This window comes from Notolabrus celidotus, chromosome 3 (genome assembly GCF_009762535.1).
Source record: "Notolabrus celidotus isolate fNotCel1 chromosome 3, fNotCel1.pri, whole genome shotgun sequence".
NCBI lineage: Eukaryota > Metazoa > Chordata > Actinopteri > Labriformes > Labridae > Notolabrus > Notolabrus celidotus.
Genome location: NC_048274.1, coordinates 12495576 through 12513336, shown reverse-complemented (window position 1 = coordinate 12513336; position 17761 = coordinate 12495576). Strand labels below are relative to the sequence as shown.

Below are 17761 nucleotides of genomic sequence, written 5' to 3'. Positions count from 1 at the left end.
TGCTTGCAGGGGGGCTTTCTCTACCACTCAGGGTTGGATGTTCTCTTAAACCCGATGAGGAAGCCACAAACTGTTTTTTCGTTCATTCCACACGCGTCAGGGCTCATTAGCTGCGTTGGAGGAGACACGGGCAGGGAAGCAGGCCAAACGTACTGCATGTGTAGACAAGTGGTTCTCGACTGGTGTTATATGGAGCGAGCATAAGTGTCCCAATAGACCTGTGCTACAATGTTATATAAATGTAATTGACATCAGATGATCTGTTTAACATGATGCTGATGGTGGACGGGCCATAAGCAGATTTTTTTGTGGTGCTTTTGAAGCGATGCAACGTGACACTAAAACATTGTTATCATGTAGGAGACAATGACAGTAATTGTGCAACAACTGATTCTCACCTTATGTTTCAGCAATAAGATGATCAGACTGCTTTTCTCAATTCAACTTTATTTATGTATCACCTTTCATACATACAAGCATGCAGCTAAAAGTGCTTCACTAAAGAACAGAGAGACAAAACACCAGAAATGGGTCAATTGTGGTCGCCATCGGCCTAGTGTTCTAAGCATGCGCCCCATAAACTGAGGCTGCAGCGGTTGCAGGTTCAACTCCTGGTCGCTACCATCTGCTGCATGTCTTCCCCCACTCTCTACTCCCCATGTTTACTGACTCTCTCCTGCTTTCCTATCCAATAAAGGCAAAAGTGCCCCCCCAAGAAAAATAAATAAATAAATAATAATAATACATTTTATTTAAAAGCACCTTTCTCAACACTCAAGGTCACTTTACAGAAAGATTAAAACACAATAAATAAAACAACACAATAAAATAAATAAAAAACAGCAAGCCAAGTAACACCAAGTTAAAATGAAACAGAGAAATTAGAAATAACAAAAAAATAACAAAAAAATGGTTAAAATCCTTTTTTTTAATCAAAAGACATAATCATTTAAAAAGACTTAAAATTTAAATAAAATCACTAGAATAAATAAAATAGAAAATAAATAAAATAGAACAGGAATATTTCTAAATTACGTAAGGATAGAAACCACAATTAAAAACAGTTAAAATAAAAAAAATAATCAGATAAATACAAGAATACAAGAAATAAATAGATAACTAAATAAATAAGATAAATACATTTGGTTGAAACAAAGATTATAAAGCTAGCAGAGCTAATCTGACTAATCAGATCAATATATGAATGAAGAGTAAGTTAGTTTTCTTGGGGTTTTTTTTTAATTGTATCTTTATTTGGAATGGACAGGTAGATACAACAGCAAATAGCTTCAGCTTAGTTTTCTTGTACTGCAAATAGTGCAAGTAACAAGTAACAGAAGAGACATTCCTAAGCTGAGCTTGAGAACTTTCTGAATCGTTGTTTTAGTTTGACTTAGTTTGGACAGTGAGCCATAACTGACTGAGGAAGTGTTGCGGCCACACCATTGGGCAGTTGAATGTTGGCGTTTCTTTATGGGCTTTTGTTCTTTAAAAGGAGGACGCAAGTATTATTGTACAAATTCTGAGTATTCACTACTCACAAAGCTGTCATAGGATTTATTCATCCCATTCTGCAGCTTGCCAACACATAAGGCAAGGCAAGGCAAGGCAGCTTTATTTGTATAGCGCATTTCATACACAAGGGCAACTCAATGTGCTTTACATTAAAACATTAAAAGCATTGGAGACATTCAGACAGGCATAAAAGAACACAATTAAAATGACAAATGTGATAAAACAGAAAAGAAAAGGAAAATTAGAAATATATTAAAAATTACATTAAAATTTTAATTTAAAGTGGGTTAAAATAATCTAAGATAGGAAGGCAGTGGCAAATAAGAAAGTCTTAGTCTCTGATTTAAAAGAGGTGAGAGTTGGAGCGGACCTACAGCTTTCAGGGAGTGTGTTCCAGATATGTGGTGCATAATGACTAAACGCTGCTTCACCATGTTTCGTTCTGACTGTAGGAACTGAAAGCAGACCAGTACCTGATGACCTCAGAGGTCGAGGTGGTTCATAAAGTAGTAGCAGATCAGCAATGTATTTTGGGACTAAACCATTCAGTGCTTTATAAACCATCAGCAGGATTTTAAAGTCTATTCTCTGACAGACAGGAAGCCAGTGTAGGGATCTAAGAACTGGAGTGATGTGGTCTACTTTTTTGGTCCTTGTTAGGACTCGAGCAGCAGCATTCTGTATGAGCTTCAGCCGTCTGATGGACTTTTTAGGGAGTCCTGTAAAGACCCCGTTACAGTAGTCTAGTCTGCTAAAGATAAATGCATGGACCAGTTTTTCTGCATCCTGCTGAGACATAAGTCCTTTAATCCTTGATATATTCTTAAGGTGATAATAGGCAGACTTTGTAATTGTCTTAATGTGGCTGCTGAAATTAAGGTCTGAGTCTAAGACTACACCAAGGTTTCTGGCTTGGTTTGAACATTTCATCGTTGCAGATTGGAGCTGAGCAGTAACCTTTAACCTTTCTTCCTTGGCTCCAAAAACAATCATTTCAGTTTTTTCTTTAACTGAAGAAAGTTCTGGCTCGTCCAGTCATTGATATGTTTGATGCATTTACTCAGTGTTTGAATGGGACTATAATCCCCTGGTGATATGGTGATGTAAATGTGTGTGTCATCTGCATAGCTATGGTATTTTATTTGGTTGCTTCTTATTATCTGACCTAAGGGGAGCATGTAGATGTTGAATAGCAGAGGCCCCAGAATGGATCCCTGAGGTACTCCACATACGATTTTCATCCGCTCAGATGTGTATTTACCTATAGACACAAAATAGTCCCGGTCATTTAAATAGGACTTAAGCCAATTTAGTACTGCACCAGAGAATCCCACCCAGTTTTCAAGTCTGTCCAGTAGTATCTTGTGGTCAACTGTGTCAAAAGCAGCACTGAGATCATGTGATACCAAAACTGAAATTTTGCCATTGTCTGTGTTTAAATGAATATCATTGAGGACCTTGACTAGAGCGGTCTCTGTGCTGTGATGTGATCGGAATCCTGATTGGAAGACATCAAAACAGTCATTAATCATTAGATAATTGTTCAATTGTTGAAAAACAGCTTTTTCAATAATTTTACTTAAAAAAGGGAGGTTTGATATCGGCCTATAGTTGTTCATTTCTGATGCATCTAAATTGTTCTTCTTCAGGAGTGGTTTAATTACTGCTGTTTTCATGGCCTGGGGGAAGACACCTGAAAGAAGAGACATGTTGACAATTTGAAGCAGATCTGAGGTCATGCAGTCTGAAACCTTTTTGAAAAATGGGGATGGTAGAATAGTCAGTCCCATCATGATCAAATTCACCTTGGTCTCACCTTTCAGTGAAGTTAAACTGATATCAGACAATCTGCTCCTAAGACAGCTTTTTCCTCTGCTAGTTAAAGGCGAAGTTAGCCTCGCCACAAAACCGTCACGTGAAACAGTAACCAGTCCTTCTTCTGTTTATGCTCCACAGCTCCGTGTTGCATCAAATTCCATGTTTTTCATACAGGTAGCGCAGCCAAGACACAAAACCTGATATTCATGTGAGGGAATAAAAACGGAAAACAACATAAAACCTGCTCATCAAGAAATAGAGACGACCACTCACTCTGTAACGATTCCTCATGGAGCACAGTAAGAGATAAAACAGCCTTCCATGCAGCGAGAGGTCGGAGAGAGCTAGAGCTAAAGAACACAAATGGGATTTTTAATAACAATCATACACAGAATAGTTCTGAAAATCAGTAAAAAAAAATGGATAGGATTCTTTTTGAAGTCAAGTCAACTTTATTTATAAAGCACATATAAAACAACCAGTGTTGGCCAAAGTGCTTTACAAGGTAAAAAGTACATGAAGACAACAATAAACAACACAACATATTTATATTAAAAAGTAAAATCAAGTAAAATCTGTCAGGAAATTAACGTTCTCATCTCGAGGAGAAGGCCAAAGAGAAGAGATTGGTTTTCAACGAGGATTTAAAACATTCAATAGTGGGAGCCGATCGATCTGAAGTGGTAAGCTGTTCCAGAGATTTGAGGCCGCTATTGCAAAGGCTCCATCAATCGCCCCAGGTTTATAGGCGATTCCTTGGCACATCCAGGAGCAGCTGGTTGGTTGACCTCAGTGCTCGAACAGGAGGGTAAACATGGTGCTAAGCCATCAATGGCTTTGTACGTTAACATTGAAATTTTAAAATCAATCCTGTGATGGACTGGAAGCCAATGGAGTTTTTGAAGTAAAACATCTTAAGAGTTTGATCCTGCACTACGAGTATCTTATGAATTTACTTGATTACGATATAGAACAGCCAAAGTATGATAAAGACAAGGAGGTATACAAGGTTCATCCAGTCTCACGCTCTTTTAAGAATAATAATAACTTGATTTGAAGGCAAATGTTGAAAACATATCAACAGTCAGATACAAGAACATACATTTGCTAAGATACTACACAAGATCATGATAAAAGAATAAAAAGCACTATCCATCCATCCAATATCTTGACCACTTATCCCGTTTGGGGTCACGGGGGCTAGAGCCTATCCCAGCTGGCTTTGGGCGGAAGGCAGGGTACACCCTGGACAGGTCGACAGCCTATCACAGGACTAACACAGAGAGACAGACAACCATTCACACCCACACTCCCCCACACCTACGGGCAATTTAGAGTGATCAATCAACCAAGTGAGCATGTTTTTGGACATGGCATGGGGAGAACATGCAAACTTCACACAGAAAGGCACGTGCCCGGCCGGGGATTCGAACCAAGAACCTTCGAGCTGTGAGGCAGAGCTACCCACTGCACCAACGTGCAGCCCAAAAAGCAATAAAAGATGATTTGTATAAAAGCTTGTTTATTGTGGTTACCAATCACAATCATTTCTTTTCTGTAATATGAAGTCAATATCAACATATCTGCCTTTAACCTTTAAATATAGACATTGATCTCAGCTTCTAAAAAACACATTTATGAGTTTTAATGCTTTTATCATCAGACAGTGCTCTGTATTTGTTTTAACATTGGTTTTCAGATGTGTAAACATTACAACAGCATAATTACAAAATAACCTTTTGGAAGTTTTTGGTTACTCACAACTTAAAAATAGATAAAACAGTAATTCCAAACCACTATCAATGTATTCGTTTTCCTAAGCAGGCTATAACAGGAGTAAATAAACAGCACAGCTCAGAGGAAATGACTTAATTTGTGAGGTTTCTCATTCCTTTGGTTTCCCTTCTTTTCCTCTTTGCAGGTGGTGTCTTTGGTGCAGCTGCTGAGCGATCCTTTCTACCGCACTCTGGAGGGTTTTCAGGTGCTGCTGGAGAAAGAGTGGCTTTCCTTCGGCCACAAGTTCAGCCAGCGGAGCAACCTGAGCCCCAGCAGCCAGGGCAGCGGCTTCACGCCCATCTTCCTGCAGTTCCTGGACTGTGTGCACCAGGTGAGGACTGACCCCCACATTCACAGGTGCACCGTTCTGTGGAGCACTTCTACACCCCCCGCTTTGTGACTTCTCAACATGACTTAGCATCTTTTACCCCGTGTCCATGAGCTCATCACATTCCTCAAAAGCGTACAGATGAGAGAAGGGGGGGAGAAAGCAAGAATTCCAGCTGTTAGTATCTATACATTTGGTTTAGGTTTGCACTTTGCATTCCAAACACTGGATGTGTGATTTGGACGGTGTTTTGCATCAGGAGGCTGCTGCCCAGATGGTCCACTGATCCTCGCTGAGTGGTCTGTGCTCGCGTGTTTCAGCATCCCTTCACATTTCAGTGCGTGTTGAGAGCTGCATGTGAAAGATTGTTGTCTGGAGGACGGGCTTTGGGTGTGCTCAGGATTTCAGAGCAGGAATGAAGGGGGGGAGACGGGGGGAGGCTGGATCGAAGTTAAGAATGAAGCTCATACAGCTGAGGTCCAGAGAGCTGAAGTGTCCGCGCTGAAATGTTAACTGGTATGTCATGGTTTTTTTTCAGTGTCCCCTGGGGTCCCACAAACCCACTCCCATACACTTACATCAACACATAGTTTCTGCATTTGTCTTTTGAAAATGAAATCTTGGCAGCTAGGATGGTTTGGCAGGGGTCCTAGGGGTCTGGAGAGCAATAAACAGGGAGGGGGGGGACTCAGACAAGTGCTGAAAATAGAAGTGCCTCATCTCCAAAACAGCTGTTGTTTTTGCCAGTAGACCCAGGTGGCCTTAAATATTCAACACTTCACTGTCGCTGGCCACTTCACACCGCTGGAAGGGAACAATGGAGCTATGGTTCTGGTTGTGTCTAGTGCTGATGATATCACTGACCTTTGACCCCACGAGGACAGGATAATTTTTTTGTCTGTTTCTAATTGGTCCTTTCTGCACAGGGGGGACGTAAAGCCTCAAACACAAGGACACCACACAGCTGCTGCACACCCTCCCTCCCTGTCACTGACTATCTGACAATCTTTTCATATGTTTGCAGATTTTGGAGCAGCATCCTCTGGAGTTTGAGTTTAATCAGTATTATCTGAAGTTCCTGGCCTATCATCACATCTCTAACCGCTTCAAGAACTTCCTGTTGGACTCAGACTATGAGCGCTTGGAACATGGTTAGTTTCCTTCACAGTTTAAACCAGGGGGGATTGATCTTATTTATTAAGTCTCTTCTAAACTGAGGAAATGCTGCATTAAAAGGGACTTAGAGATACTTTTGTAGGAGCAGGTCATGTTTTAACAAAGATAAATGTGCAGGAAAGGATTACTGTAGCATGAACAAATTCCAGTTTTCACTGGATTCTCTCTGTGCTTACTATCCATTCATGAAACCAAATTAATCCATGTGTGGTAAGAGTCCTCTTGCAGCGAGAAACCTGAACCCCTTAAGGATAATTATATCTATTAGGTAAACATATACACAAATATATTCATAGCCTACATATACAGATAATAGATGAGTTATTTTGGGTTTGCTAAGTAGATTACAAAAATACATTTTGTGTGAAAGGGAGGTCTGGGCCTCCCCGGACAGATCCAGCCAGGGGAGGGGAGACATTATCTTGTGTTGTATCATATAACACTTAAATTCTTAAGCTTTATTACAAATCTTGAGTATTGTGTTGTCCTCAGCTGCCTCTCCTCTGTGTGTCTCACAGGCTTGTTGTTTGAGGACAAAGGTGATAAACAGGCCCGCAAAGGCATCTGCATCTGGGAGTGCATCAACAGGATGCACAGGAGGAGTCCCATCTTCCTCAACTACCTGTTTAGCCCGTCAGAGAGCAACGTGAGTGACTCCTGTCTGTCTGTCTGTCTGTCTGTCTGTCTGTCTGTCTGTCTGTCTGTCTGTCTGTCTGTCTGTCTGTCTGTCTGTCTGTCTGTCTGTCTGTTTTTTTACTTTTGAGGCTAACTAGAAATCTTACATTTGAGCCAACTGATTAGTTTTTGTTGAGATAACGTATCATACATATGCAGTGTACCTTAAAGTTTTGAGTTCTACATACTAAGAAGTGAAAGTTGTGCCAACTTATTATTGTTTGTTCAGAAAATGTACCTTTGTTACTGCACGTTACCGCACCGTGTTCCCACTTGCAAGGTAGCTAGCTAATGTTCAAGGCAGGTAACTATTGGCAATGACAATGCCTTATTAAACTAACTAAACAAATTAAAGTGACATTAACCGGGAATCAACTCTCCATCAATTGGCCAACTGTAAAACTAGAGTCTCAATACAATACTCAAACAAAATACTCATCTTTAGAGTGATAAAATCCACACAGGACAGGAGAGATGGCGCTACATGTGGGAAATTGAAAGTGTGGAAGACCCCTGTAGATTTGAGTTTGAGACCCCGTTCCTTTCAATAAGGCTGAGGTAGATTTGAAGAAATGTAATCTCTTGGGTTGTGTCTTTTTCTTTGATTGTAGTTCATTTTTTTAAAGATATGTTTTTGGGACATTTTCGCCTGCTGAAGAGAGACAGGAAGAATGTGGGGAGTAGAGAGTCAGGGAGGACATTCAGTAAATAGTCGAGGCTGGAATTGAACCTACGACCTCTGCTACGAGGGCTATAGGCTCTGTATGTGGGGCGTGCACTTAGACTGCTAGGCCAACAGCGCCCTGATGTAGTTCATTTAGCCATCATAATTTTGGGATACTTCTGTGTGACTAATCCTGATAAACAGTGATGTGTTAATGATTTTGAAGAGGACTTAACTGTGTTTGATTTGGATGACCTCTGACTTTTTCTCTCATATCACAGAAAGGCCTGTGTCTGTATATTGAGACATCATAGTTTGAGACGTGTTGATATTCACATCGAGATAGTAAACTTGATAGTATTTGACATCGTATAGACACAAAGAATGCATCTTAAAACTGTTCCTGTCGTGTAGGTTATCCTGAAGCCATCCATCGGCATCCCCAGCCTGAACAAATGGGACTACTTCACAGATGAGACTCTGTCCACCGGGCCGTGTTACGACTGGAGGATGATGTCGGTGAGGCCAGACATCCCAGAGGAGGCGGAAACCATCTCCAGCAGTAAGAGGAGGATTGTGTGGCCGTGTTACAGCAGTGTTGGCGGTGCCCAGCCTGACGCCATCACCAAACTCCTCAGTGTAAGAGAACTTTGATCTTTAAGCTTGAGTTTGAGTTTGTTCTTGGGTCATACGTCAACTTTGTCGACTTGTTTTAAACCACAGGACATCGAGAAGCTGGAGGGAGAGCTTAACCAGACTCCTGAGAAGTGGCAGGCAACTCTGGAGAGAGTCAGGCTCAGCATCCAGGAGGACCTCACCGCAGAAGGAAATGTGCGTGTCACAGAAATGATAAAAACCTGTGACTGCTTTTTTTTGTTAAACTGTGTCAAACTTTCCTCTCGTGTGTCTTTCTCACTCTGACGAATTTCCTTGTGTATTTTCAGCTCCGGAAACAGTCCTTGTCCATCTCGGGCCTCATTCCCACGTCCAGCATGCAGGCCTTCCAGCGCCGCTCCATGCTGCACCTGCCAGACAGCGGACTGGTCGAAGACCGCAGCACCACCGCTGCCAACGGGATCAACCGCCGTGCTGCAACGCTTTACAACCAGTTCACCCCCAAGAGCGAGGAGAACAGGTGGGTCATGAACTTCCTGAGTGCCCGGAACAAACAAGAATCCACATTTGATTCAGTCCAAACTGCTGCAGAGAGGCCCTTCCAGTTTTGGAAGATGAGTCAGGGCTGAAGTATGCCATGTGTCATGTTTTTGAGGATTGTCTGTTCTCTGCTAAACTCTGGCTGTGTAATTTTACAATTAGTGCGAGGTTAAAGTACAGTCTCTTGGCACTGATATCTGCATGTTTTCCTCTGAGTCAGATAAACACTGATTTAAATCCGCTGAATATAAAGGATTTCTTTGACTTGTGCTCTTCACATCTCTCCGTCCAAGTCATGTTTTGGCAGGCGAAAGATCTAACACATGATGTGGCGTATCTGAAACACTTCACCTTGAATAAGTACTTTTAAGGCCTCTGACCACAGAATGTACAACATCTGTGTTTCATCCTATACATATGACCTACAATACATAAATACTTTAACCCTCTAAATTATTCCAAATGTTCCCAAGCATCACACCTTCTCTCTCCTGCTCTGCAGCCGTGTTATTGACACAGATTCTTTGTTTTGAGGACATGTGGTTGGGTTGAGTCTGGTCATGTAAACAGCGTTTTACGTGTAAATGGGTTCCAGAGCATTGAGAAAGTCAGAGCATGCGAGCTGGGACCTCTATAAGTAACCTTTTGACAGAAGATATGTCAAATATTCAGGTCTTTACTATCACATGGTTATACAACACTCCCTGTTCTGACCTCTTTACCCATAAAGGAACACAATGTACAAACAGCACTGGAGTTGTTCTCGTACATATGAATAAATCGGTCAGACAGGCTTATGTTGGCCCGTGAGTCTTGAATGCAACATTGGTTTGGGATAAGCTGCACGAAGCTGTGCTCATGAACAGGGTGATAAGAAGAAACCAGGTGAAACAGCAATCCTTTTCTCTTCTCTGGTAGTTCCACAGGATATTCGTTGTGTTTGACGCACTCAAGCGACCACTGAGTCACAGCTTTTCTGTTTAATTTTTGACCGTTTGTTTTTAAAGTTCCTCAAATCAAATGAAAAGGGTTGTTCATAGCGAAAGAAGAGGTTGGTGCATCACCGTAGTATCAGACATAACACTAATGCTGGTTGTGCTTAAACAGCAGTCTGAGACTGTGGAGCTACAGTAACCTGTCTATCTATGTCTTGCCAGATGCCATTCATTAATAATCACTCTGATCATATCTGACAACTAAACACACATTCAGTTTTATGATTTAAGTGAACTAACAAAATAAATTAGAAACAGGAAATAGACTGCCACACACAGAAATGGCTTTACTTAGACTTTATTGGGAGCGAACAACATGTAGCTTCCTCAGGTTCACCCGTCATAATCAAAAGTGCATTCACAGTTGTGATAAATACCTCTGGTCCTAAGACCGATTGATTGATTTGAATCACAAAATGTCTAGTGTCAAAACAGCATGACTTTTCCATTACTACAAAAAGGATTTCAAATACAAGGCATGAATGAAAAACAGAACAAGAAACAAAAACATCAAATACACTAATATGAACCAAGACAACAGGCAGAGAGTGGGCAAGCAAATGCAGCAAATGGTCTAGGCCAGAATCGAACTTGCGACCTCTGCCTATAGCCCCTTTATATGGGAATCCCACTAAGACCGCTAGGCAACTGTTCCCCAACGTCCCGTTTTTTAACCGCAATTAACAACAGGTACTGCAGCCAACCCTCTTGTCACTAGGATGGAAGGGGAAGGGGTAGGTGGGCAAATATGAACGTCCCTATTCCCTCGTCTTTCCCTAAGAGTCAAAGTTACCTGCAAAGAGACACACATGGCAATAAAGGAAGTCACAAAAAACTCAGATTCTGTTTCTTTAAGACCATACGGTTCAATTGTGTGCAGTTCATGAATCCAAAAGGCCTCTCTTCTTAGGAGTTTGTAAACCTCACTGTACAGAGAGTCCTGCTTATCGTTAGTTTCTAAAAAAAAATCAAACATTCAGTACATTGTTAAAGTAACTTTTTGGCTCAGATGTGTCTCCACCTTTGTACGTGAACTGTTATAACCCCAGTGACATTTCCCGGAGTCTGCTCTGTAGTGATTGGCCGGTAGCCGTGATCCACTAACACATTGAGCTTACAGGTAAAACGGCAAAGATCCCTCAGGTTGGCACACTCGACAGTGCGACAGATTTTTAGGTCAGGACAAGCACAGGTATGACTCACACACGTGTGAGTCATGTTCGTTTCATTTCCTCTCATCGCTCCTCCTGTTCTCTGCTAATCGGAGTGTCCTGGGACCGCATTACTCAGCAAAGCTGTCGATCATCATCATGTCACCAGATAACAAATTAAAAAAAACTTATCAGAAAGATGACTAAATGAGGACGATGAAAACGAAATAAAAACTGAAAGTATTTTTGAGACACAATTATCTGCAGAATATTTTCATTTTATACTTTGACCTTTGTCCCATCTGTTTACACAGAGGGTTTATGACCTATACTGAGTCAGGAGGGAGGGAGGCTCCAAATGTTTTGACTTCACTCTTTGGGGGTCTGTCGTGTCATTCTGCTTTTATACAGTCTTTGCTTAAAAAAGAAGAAAGGGCTTCGCACATCAACTTCAAAGGACAGTTGTGTAGGAGAGACGTGGGAAGAAGAGTTGCAAGAATCCCGCACACTGTCCAACTTGCATATAAAAGGGTTTAATTACAACGTTTTGGTGCTAGACCTTCATCAGGCAAAACCACTGAACTGAAACTGCTGAAATTAGAAGAAATAGAGCTGGCATGCTCTCTCAAAAATACTCAAAACACTCTTTGGTGCTGACCTTAAGTGGACAATATGAGTGAAAAAATGTGAGCACAAGGAAAGGCTGACGAAAGCCTAGAGCTGAAACACGTTCATTTCTAATAGCTGCTGTCAATTTCCGACATTAAAGGTGACATATCATGCAAAATGGACTTTTTAATGGTTCTCTACCTGAAATATGTGTCCCTGGCATGTCTACAAACCCCCCGAGAATGAAAAAAATCCATTCTGCCCCTGTTCTGATTTCTACACCTTTCTGTAAATGTGTGTGAAACGAGCCGTTTCAGACTTCCGTGTTTTTGTTACGTAACAACAATATCCGGTCTGTCACGGAGTCAGAGCTCGGAGCTTGTTCAGCCCATAGACTGTATAAAATAATACTGAATCCCTCCCCCGTTTTTCATTACCTGCACAAATGTGTGGTAACAAGGAGCTTAGGAGGGAGGCATGCTAGTTGTAGGCTGTCTTAATAAACGCAAAGGTCGGTTTTACTCCCCACGTCTGCAGATTTGAAGATCTAGTGGATGATTTTTATTTATCATGGATAAGTGCTAGCGCTAGTTAGCATAGCCACATAGCTACATGTTCGTAGCTGTGTACCAAGACACACGTCTACATACTGATAAATAAAACAACAAGAAACACTAAATCTATGACCAATCGTTCAGAAAGGTCCTGCTACAGGCGCCTCTCCGTCAGGATCAGATTCAGAGGGTTGAAGTAACGCGATCTCTGAGCAGCCGTGTATATTCAGCCAACATGTAAACATTAGATCAACGTGCTGGAGAGCCGAGGCACATCCACTTCCGGAGGGGGCGTGGTCAGAGAGAAAACAGAGTGTTCTGAGGAGGACTGAAGAAGAGGGATTTTCAGGCAGACCAAAATCTGATTTCAAAGTGTTTTTTTGAGCATAAACTTTAAAGACATGTTTTGGGGACCTCTTAGACCAATATATATTGATGAAAAAAGCGTGATATGTCACCTTTAAATTTTTGAACTTCAATGCAAAGGCTGACATTTTTCTCTTATATGCTGATATTAAAAAATGAATCAAATGAAAGACAATATTTAAGCAGACTTCCTTTTAAAGGGTCATTTGTAGCTGATGTGGCCCAGACATCCCAACTAAACCCGCCTTGTTCCGTTGTCTCTCAGGTCTTACGAGGGGATCCTGTACAAACGCGGAGCCCTGCTGAAGGGTTGGAAGCCTCGCTGGTTTGTCTTGGACATCACCAAACATCAGGTAAGCAAGTCGCCCCACACTCATCTCTCAGAAACACAAACGTGTCTGATTGATGTGCCTCAGGTTAACGTTTGTGTCCTCACAGCTGAGGTACTACGACACCGGAGAGGACACCAACTGCAGAGGCCACATTGACCTGGCAGAGGTGGAGTCTGTGGTGATTGCTACCCCGACGATAGGCGCTCCCAAACACATCAGTGAAAAGGCTTTCTTTGACGTGAGTACATGTGAGCAGCTGTGTCACGTTTCACAAACTAGTGGAAATGCTCATGATGGGTTTGTAATTAATACAGTTTGTGAAAACAAGTTGGAGGGAAATCATGTGAAGCTGCATGTCACCGTTTTCATGTTAAAATAAGAAATCAGTGTTTGATCCCGAGCTTGTTCCTCTGACGCTATATTTCAAGTATTTTGTTGTTTCGTTTTTGTTTCTTTGTTTTCCAGGCTAATAGAAAACACATTCTTGGCTGCCTTTTTTTGAAGCTTCTGTTATCTGATTCTGAGAATAATGTTGACTAGCAGGAGAGAAAAATGGTTCCTGCTGCAAAGAAGACCAAAGAGAGATGGTTTAAAAAAAAAAAAAAACAAGGAGAAGAAGCCAAAGAAGGCTTAACCTTTGATAGTTCACAATGAAATCATGTGGATTAACAGTGGGGGTTTCACACTTCCGTGGAAGAGAAAACAGAAGTGTGAGCCAGAAAGTAACAAAGCCTTTCTAAAGTGAGATTACGCTGCTGCCTGGTGTTTTACTTTGTTGCACATATTTAATCATTACATCCTGTACAACAAATTCTCAAGGGTGGGAACAAGAAAGATCTCACTGAACCAGAATCACAGACTCGTTGGAGCTACACCAATCCCACAGCAGCATCAGAGCAACGTCCATTTTTATATCCAACTTTATATTCCACATAAGAAATAATAATTTAATATTAATTTTATTTGTAGAGCACTTTTCAAAACCCGGTTAAAAAGTGCTTTACATGGGCAGCAAAATAAAACAGGCAGATCATAGAAACACACAAGTCAAGATAAAGAAATAAAACATATTTTAAAATACATAAAATTCCCCTAAAATAACTTTAAAGGAATACAATTATTTTAAAATATATTTATTGAGACAGTTAAAATAAAATAAAGTCAAATAAGTATGTGTCTATGTTCATTAATTCAACTCAACTGTATTTCTACAAGAGATATAAAACTGATATATGGACAGCAACAGTTCAGATAATAAAAATAAAAATAATTTAAAAATATTTTAAATAAAATAGTAAAAAATAAAATAAATAGACTAAAATAATTAATTAAATAGGAGTCAAAAAAAATCAATTCAAGTAATTAAAATTTGAATAAAACAAAAAAATAATACTATTGTGAAGTCATTCAAAACTTTGACTAATCCCTTAAATCACACTGAGTTAAAAGCCAGATTAAAAAGGTATATCTAGGGGCGCTGGTGGCCCAGCAGTCTAAGCGCCCCTCATGCAGAGGCTGCAGTCCTTGTTGCAGGGGTCACCGTTTTCAGACACCCCAAATATTGCATTGAGAATCACTCCTTGGTCTTGATTTGCAATTTCTTTTAGTACAGTCACAGCCAGGTTTATTTATTTTTGTTCATTTTTGAACACATTCTCTGTTATTTGTTGACTTTGATACCAACAATGTTGAGAACTGACATATTGAAACTGTCAAGAATTTAGCTTTGTTAGTTTTTCTTGTAAACAATAAACCCAAAAATATATAATTTGTATTTGTTAATGTCCATCTAATGCTTGAAACACAAAAAAGATTTTTTCACAAATATTTCATGACAATATTTGAGATTGTGTAAAATTTTAAGGTTGTCCGAAAACTTTTTTCCACCACTGTAGATCTCTCTTCAGTGCCGAACCAAAGATCGTTCTCTGAGTAAATGTTGAAAAATAAAGTATTTCTAAGTCTTTTTCTGATTTTTCTTTCTAGCTGAAAACCAGCAAACGAGTCTACAACTTCTGCGCTTCAGACGCACCCAGTGCCCAGCTGTGGATGGACAAGATCCAGAACTGCATCTCTGACGCCTGAACACCAAGACCTTCAAATTGAACGTTGCAGGAGGTGTCGGGCAGGTTGAGAGCAGAGACGAGTGCTCACCTTGGCTCTCAGATGTCTTAAATTGTGGGACCACAGAGAACAAAGTGCCTGGTAGCAGAGGATGGATGCACTTCATCCGCCTCTCTGCCTGTTACTTAGCAGCTAGCCAGGCTGCCCTCACTCCTCCTCCTCCTCCGCCCGAGTCAAACACATTTGTCTCTGCTGTCAGCTGCCTCCTCTGCACCTCGTACAGGGATCAAGGGAAGATAAGCTGATGTTTGAGAGGAATGCACTACCAAGGAAATGATATCCTACTTAAGCTGTAAATAGATCAAAGCAATATCCCTGGCCATTCAAACTGTGGGTTCAATTTTAGACTTAAAAGAAATAAAGAGTTTCTATCAGATATTTTACTACGAGGTTATTGCTGCTTAAAGAAACGTATGAACCGCCAAAAACTCAGAGGTTTAAATGCACAACACGACAAAGCAATTTGTTTGCACTTAGCTCTAAAGTATGCACTCCTTATCAGATATAGATTTTTCTATCAGATGCAGACAGTGAGGCTAAAGGCATTACTTTACAATGTACATATGACGTTTCAACAAGACGCATTAACTGAAAAGGATTTGCACAGAGTTCAAAAGAGTGACCTGACATTTTTCTATTTAAATACGTGACGTTTTATCTGTTCTGTTGAGTGTTGTTGAATCTGGATAACACATTTGTCTTATGTAATGTAAATTATTATTTTTTATTAAAAGTGTAACTGTTAAAGTGTGGTGGCTTTGTGTATTTTTCTGTACATACCTGTGTGACATTTCATTTTATATACTGTATGTACTGAACATGTATACTTTTCTAACCTTAACTCTGATGTGACCAATAAGTGAGTTTTTTTAATGTGTTGTTACTGGTGCAAAAAACCTGAGTGGCCTGTTCCTGTATGTGAAACATTGTTCTGAAAATGAAAAGGAGACCCTTTTGTTGTTGTTGTGGTTCAGATTGTCCAGGCATGTGTGTCTGTGTCTTTTAAGGGCTTTTTTTTTTTAAAGAAGTAAACGATTCTATCATGTAGGACATTGTGCTTTTCAAAGATCCTCACCTGTTGTTTGTGCTACTTTTACGGTTTCTGTAAGAAAAAAAAATCCACACATGAAACTATTCAAAGATGTCAGATGCTTTTTTTGTTATTGTATATTTTCACCACGTTTGTGGTGACACTAATTTTTTGAGAATAAACCAAACATACTTGAAACTACCCATCACGTGTTTTCTTATTGTACCTAGGTAATACAGTATCAGTGTTTGTCTTGCAGATGTAACCTCAACTCAACTTTCTTTACATGGCGGCTGTAGCTCAGTGGGTGGAGTCAGTCATCTATCAATCAGAATGTTGGCGTGTTGGATCCCAGCTCCGGCAGTCACATGCTGAAGTGTCCTTGAGCAAAAAACCCCAAATTGCTCCCGCTGTTGTTCAGCAGTGTGTGAATGTGTACGAATGAGATCGGCTGATACTGATGGCTCCTTACATCAGCCTCTACCATCAGTGAGTGAATGGGTATGAATGGGTGACTGTGACGAGTAGTGTGTAAAACTACTTTGAGTGGTCAGAAATTATAATAATAATAATACATTTCATTTATAAAGTGCTTTTCAAGAACTCAAAGACACTGTACAATTTTAAAACCAATACAAGCAAGGAACAAAAATAAAACAAAACAACAATACAATACAATCACAAATTAAAAGCTGACTTCAAAAGGTGAGTTTTTAATAGAGATTTGAATGTTGAAGGGTCAGTGCAGTTTTGGATATGAGTGGGGAGTGAGTTCCAGAGGGTGGGGGCGGCTATGGAGAAGGCTCTGTCCCCCCAGGAAGACTAGAAAAGTGCTATATAAGTACAAGTCCATTTTACCATTTTGTATACAAGCAAGCAGCCTAAAGTGGTTCATAAAATAACAGAGAGACAGAAAAACAATAGAAATAATAAAAAAATAAAACTACAATACTTGAAAATAAAATAAAATCAATACAGTGAAATTAATAGAATAAGTAAGAGCAGAAAGCAAAATTTAAAGATCAGTGAAAGTTAAAAAGATCAGATAAATATAAGAAATGAATAGATGTTAAAACAATGATTACAATAAAAGTAAGTATTATAGCAACAATAATCCTAATCATTGGGTTAATTTACATTACAACATTTACCCATTCAGGCTTATTATTTCAGGTATGAGTCTTGCCATGTGAGATTGTAATCTGAAACACACAGGCACCACTCGCTCAAGAACAATCTCAAGTTCATTTTCTTACACAAAACAAAAACTGTTTCACAGGGTTCTGTGGTGAAAGTTGGAGGTCTCTGTAATCTCTTAGAAACAGGTTGAGGGTGATTGTTTTTGTAGAAACTCAAGAAGTCTTGCAGTCAGTGTGACACAAACATAAAGGTCTCTCATGATAAAATTGAAAAGGGATACCTCTTGACCCAAAAGGTCAGAGGTTAATGTTAGTTTCTGTGTTTTTTAGACAGATTGACGTTTCTACTGTATT

At 40.1% G+C, this 17761-nt stretch overlaps 1 protein-coding gene across 2 annotated transcripts in view; it reads left to right on the top strand.

The window, feature by feature from the left end:
• Positions 1–15985, top strand: part of sbf2 (SET binding factor 2) — a 139142-nt gene extending 123157 nt beyond the window's left edge. For both annotated transcript variants that reach the window (XM_034679642.1, XM_034679643.1), the window contains 9 exons: positions 5255–5440; positions 6462–6588; positions 7132–7259; positions 8367–8591; positions 8676–8783; positions 8897–9087; positions 13048–13135; positions 13221–13352; positions 15101–15985. In XM_034679642.1, coding sequence (XP_034535533.1) covers positions 5255–5440; positions 6462–6588; positions 7132–7259; positions 8367–8591; positions 8676–8783; positions 8897–9087; positions 13048–13135; positions 13221–13352; positions 15101–15199 — 1284 coding nt within the window. In that variant the 3' untranslated portion in view covers positions 15200–15985. The remainder of the gene's footprint in view (positions 1–5254; positions 5441–6461; positions 6589–7131; positions 7260–8366; positions 8592–8675; positions 8784–8896; positions 9088–13047; positions 13136–13220; positions 13353–15100) is intronic.
• Positions 15986–17761: the final 1776 nt, after the last annotated feature.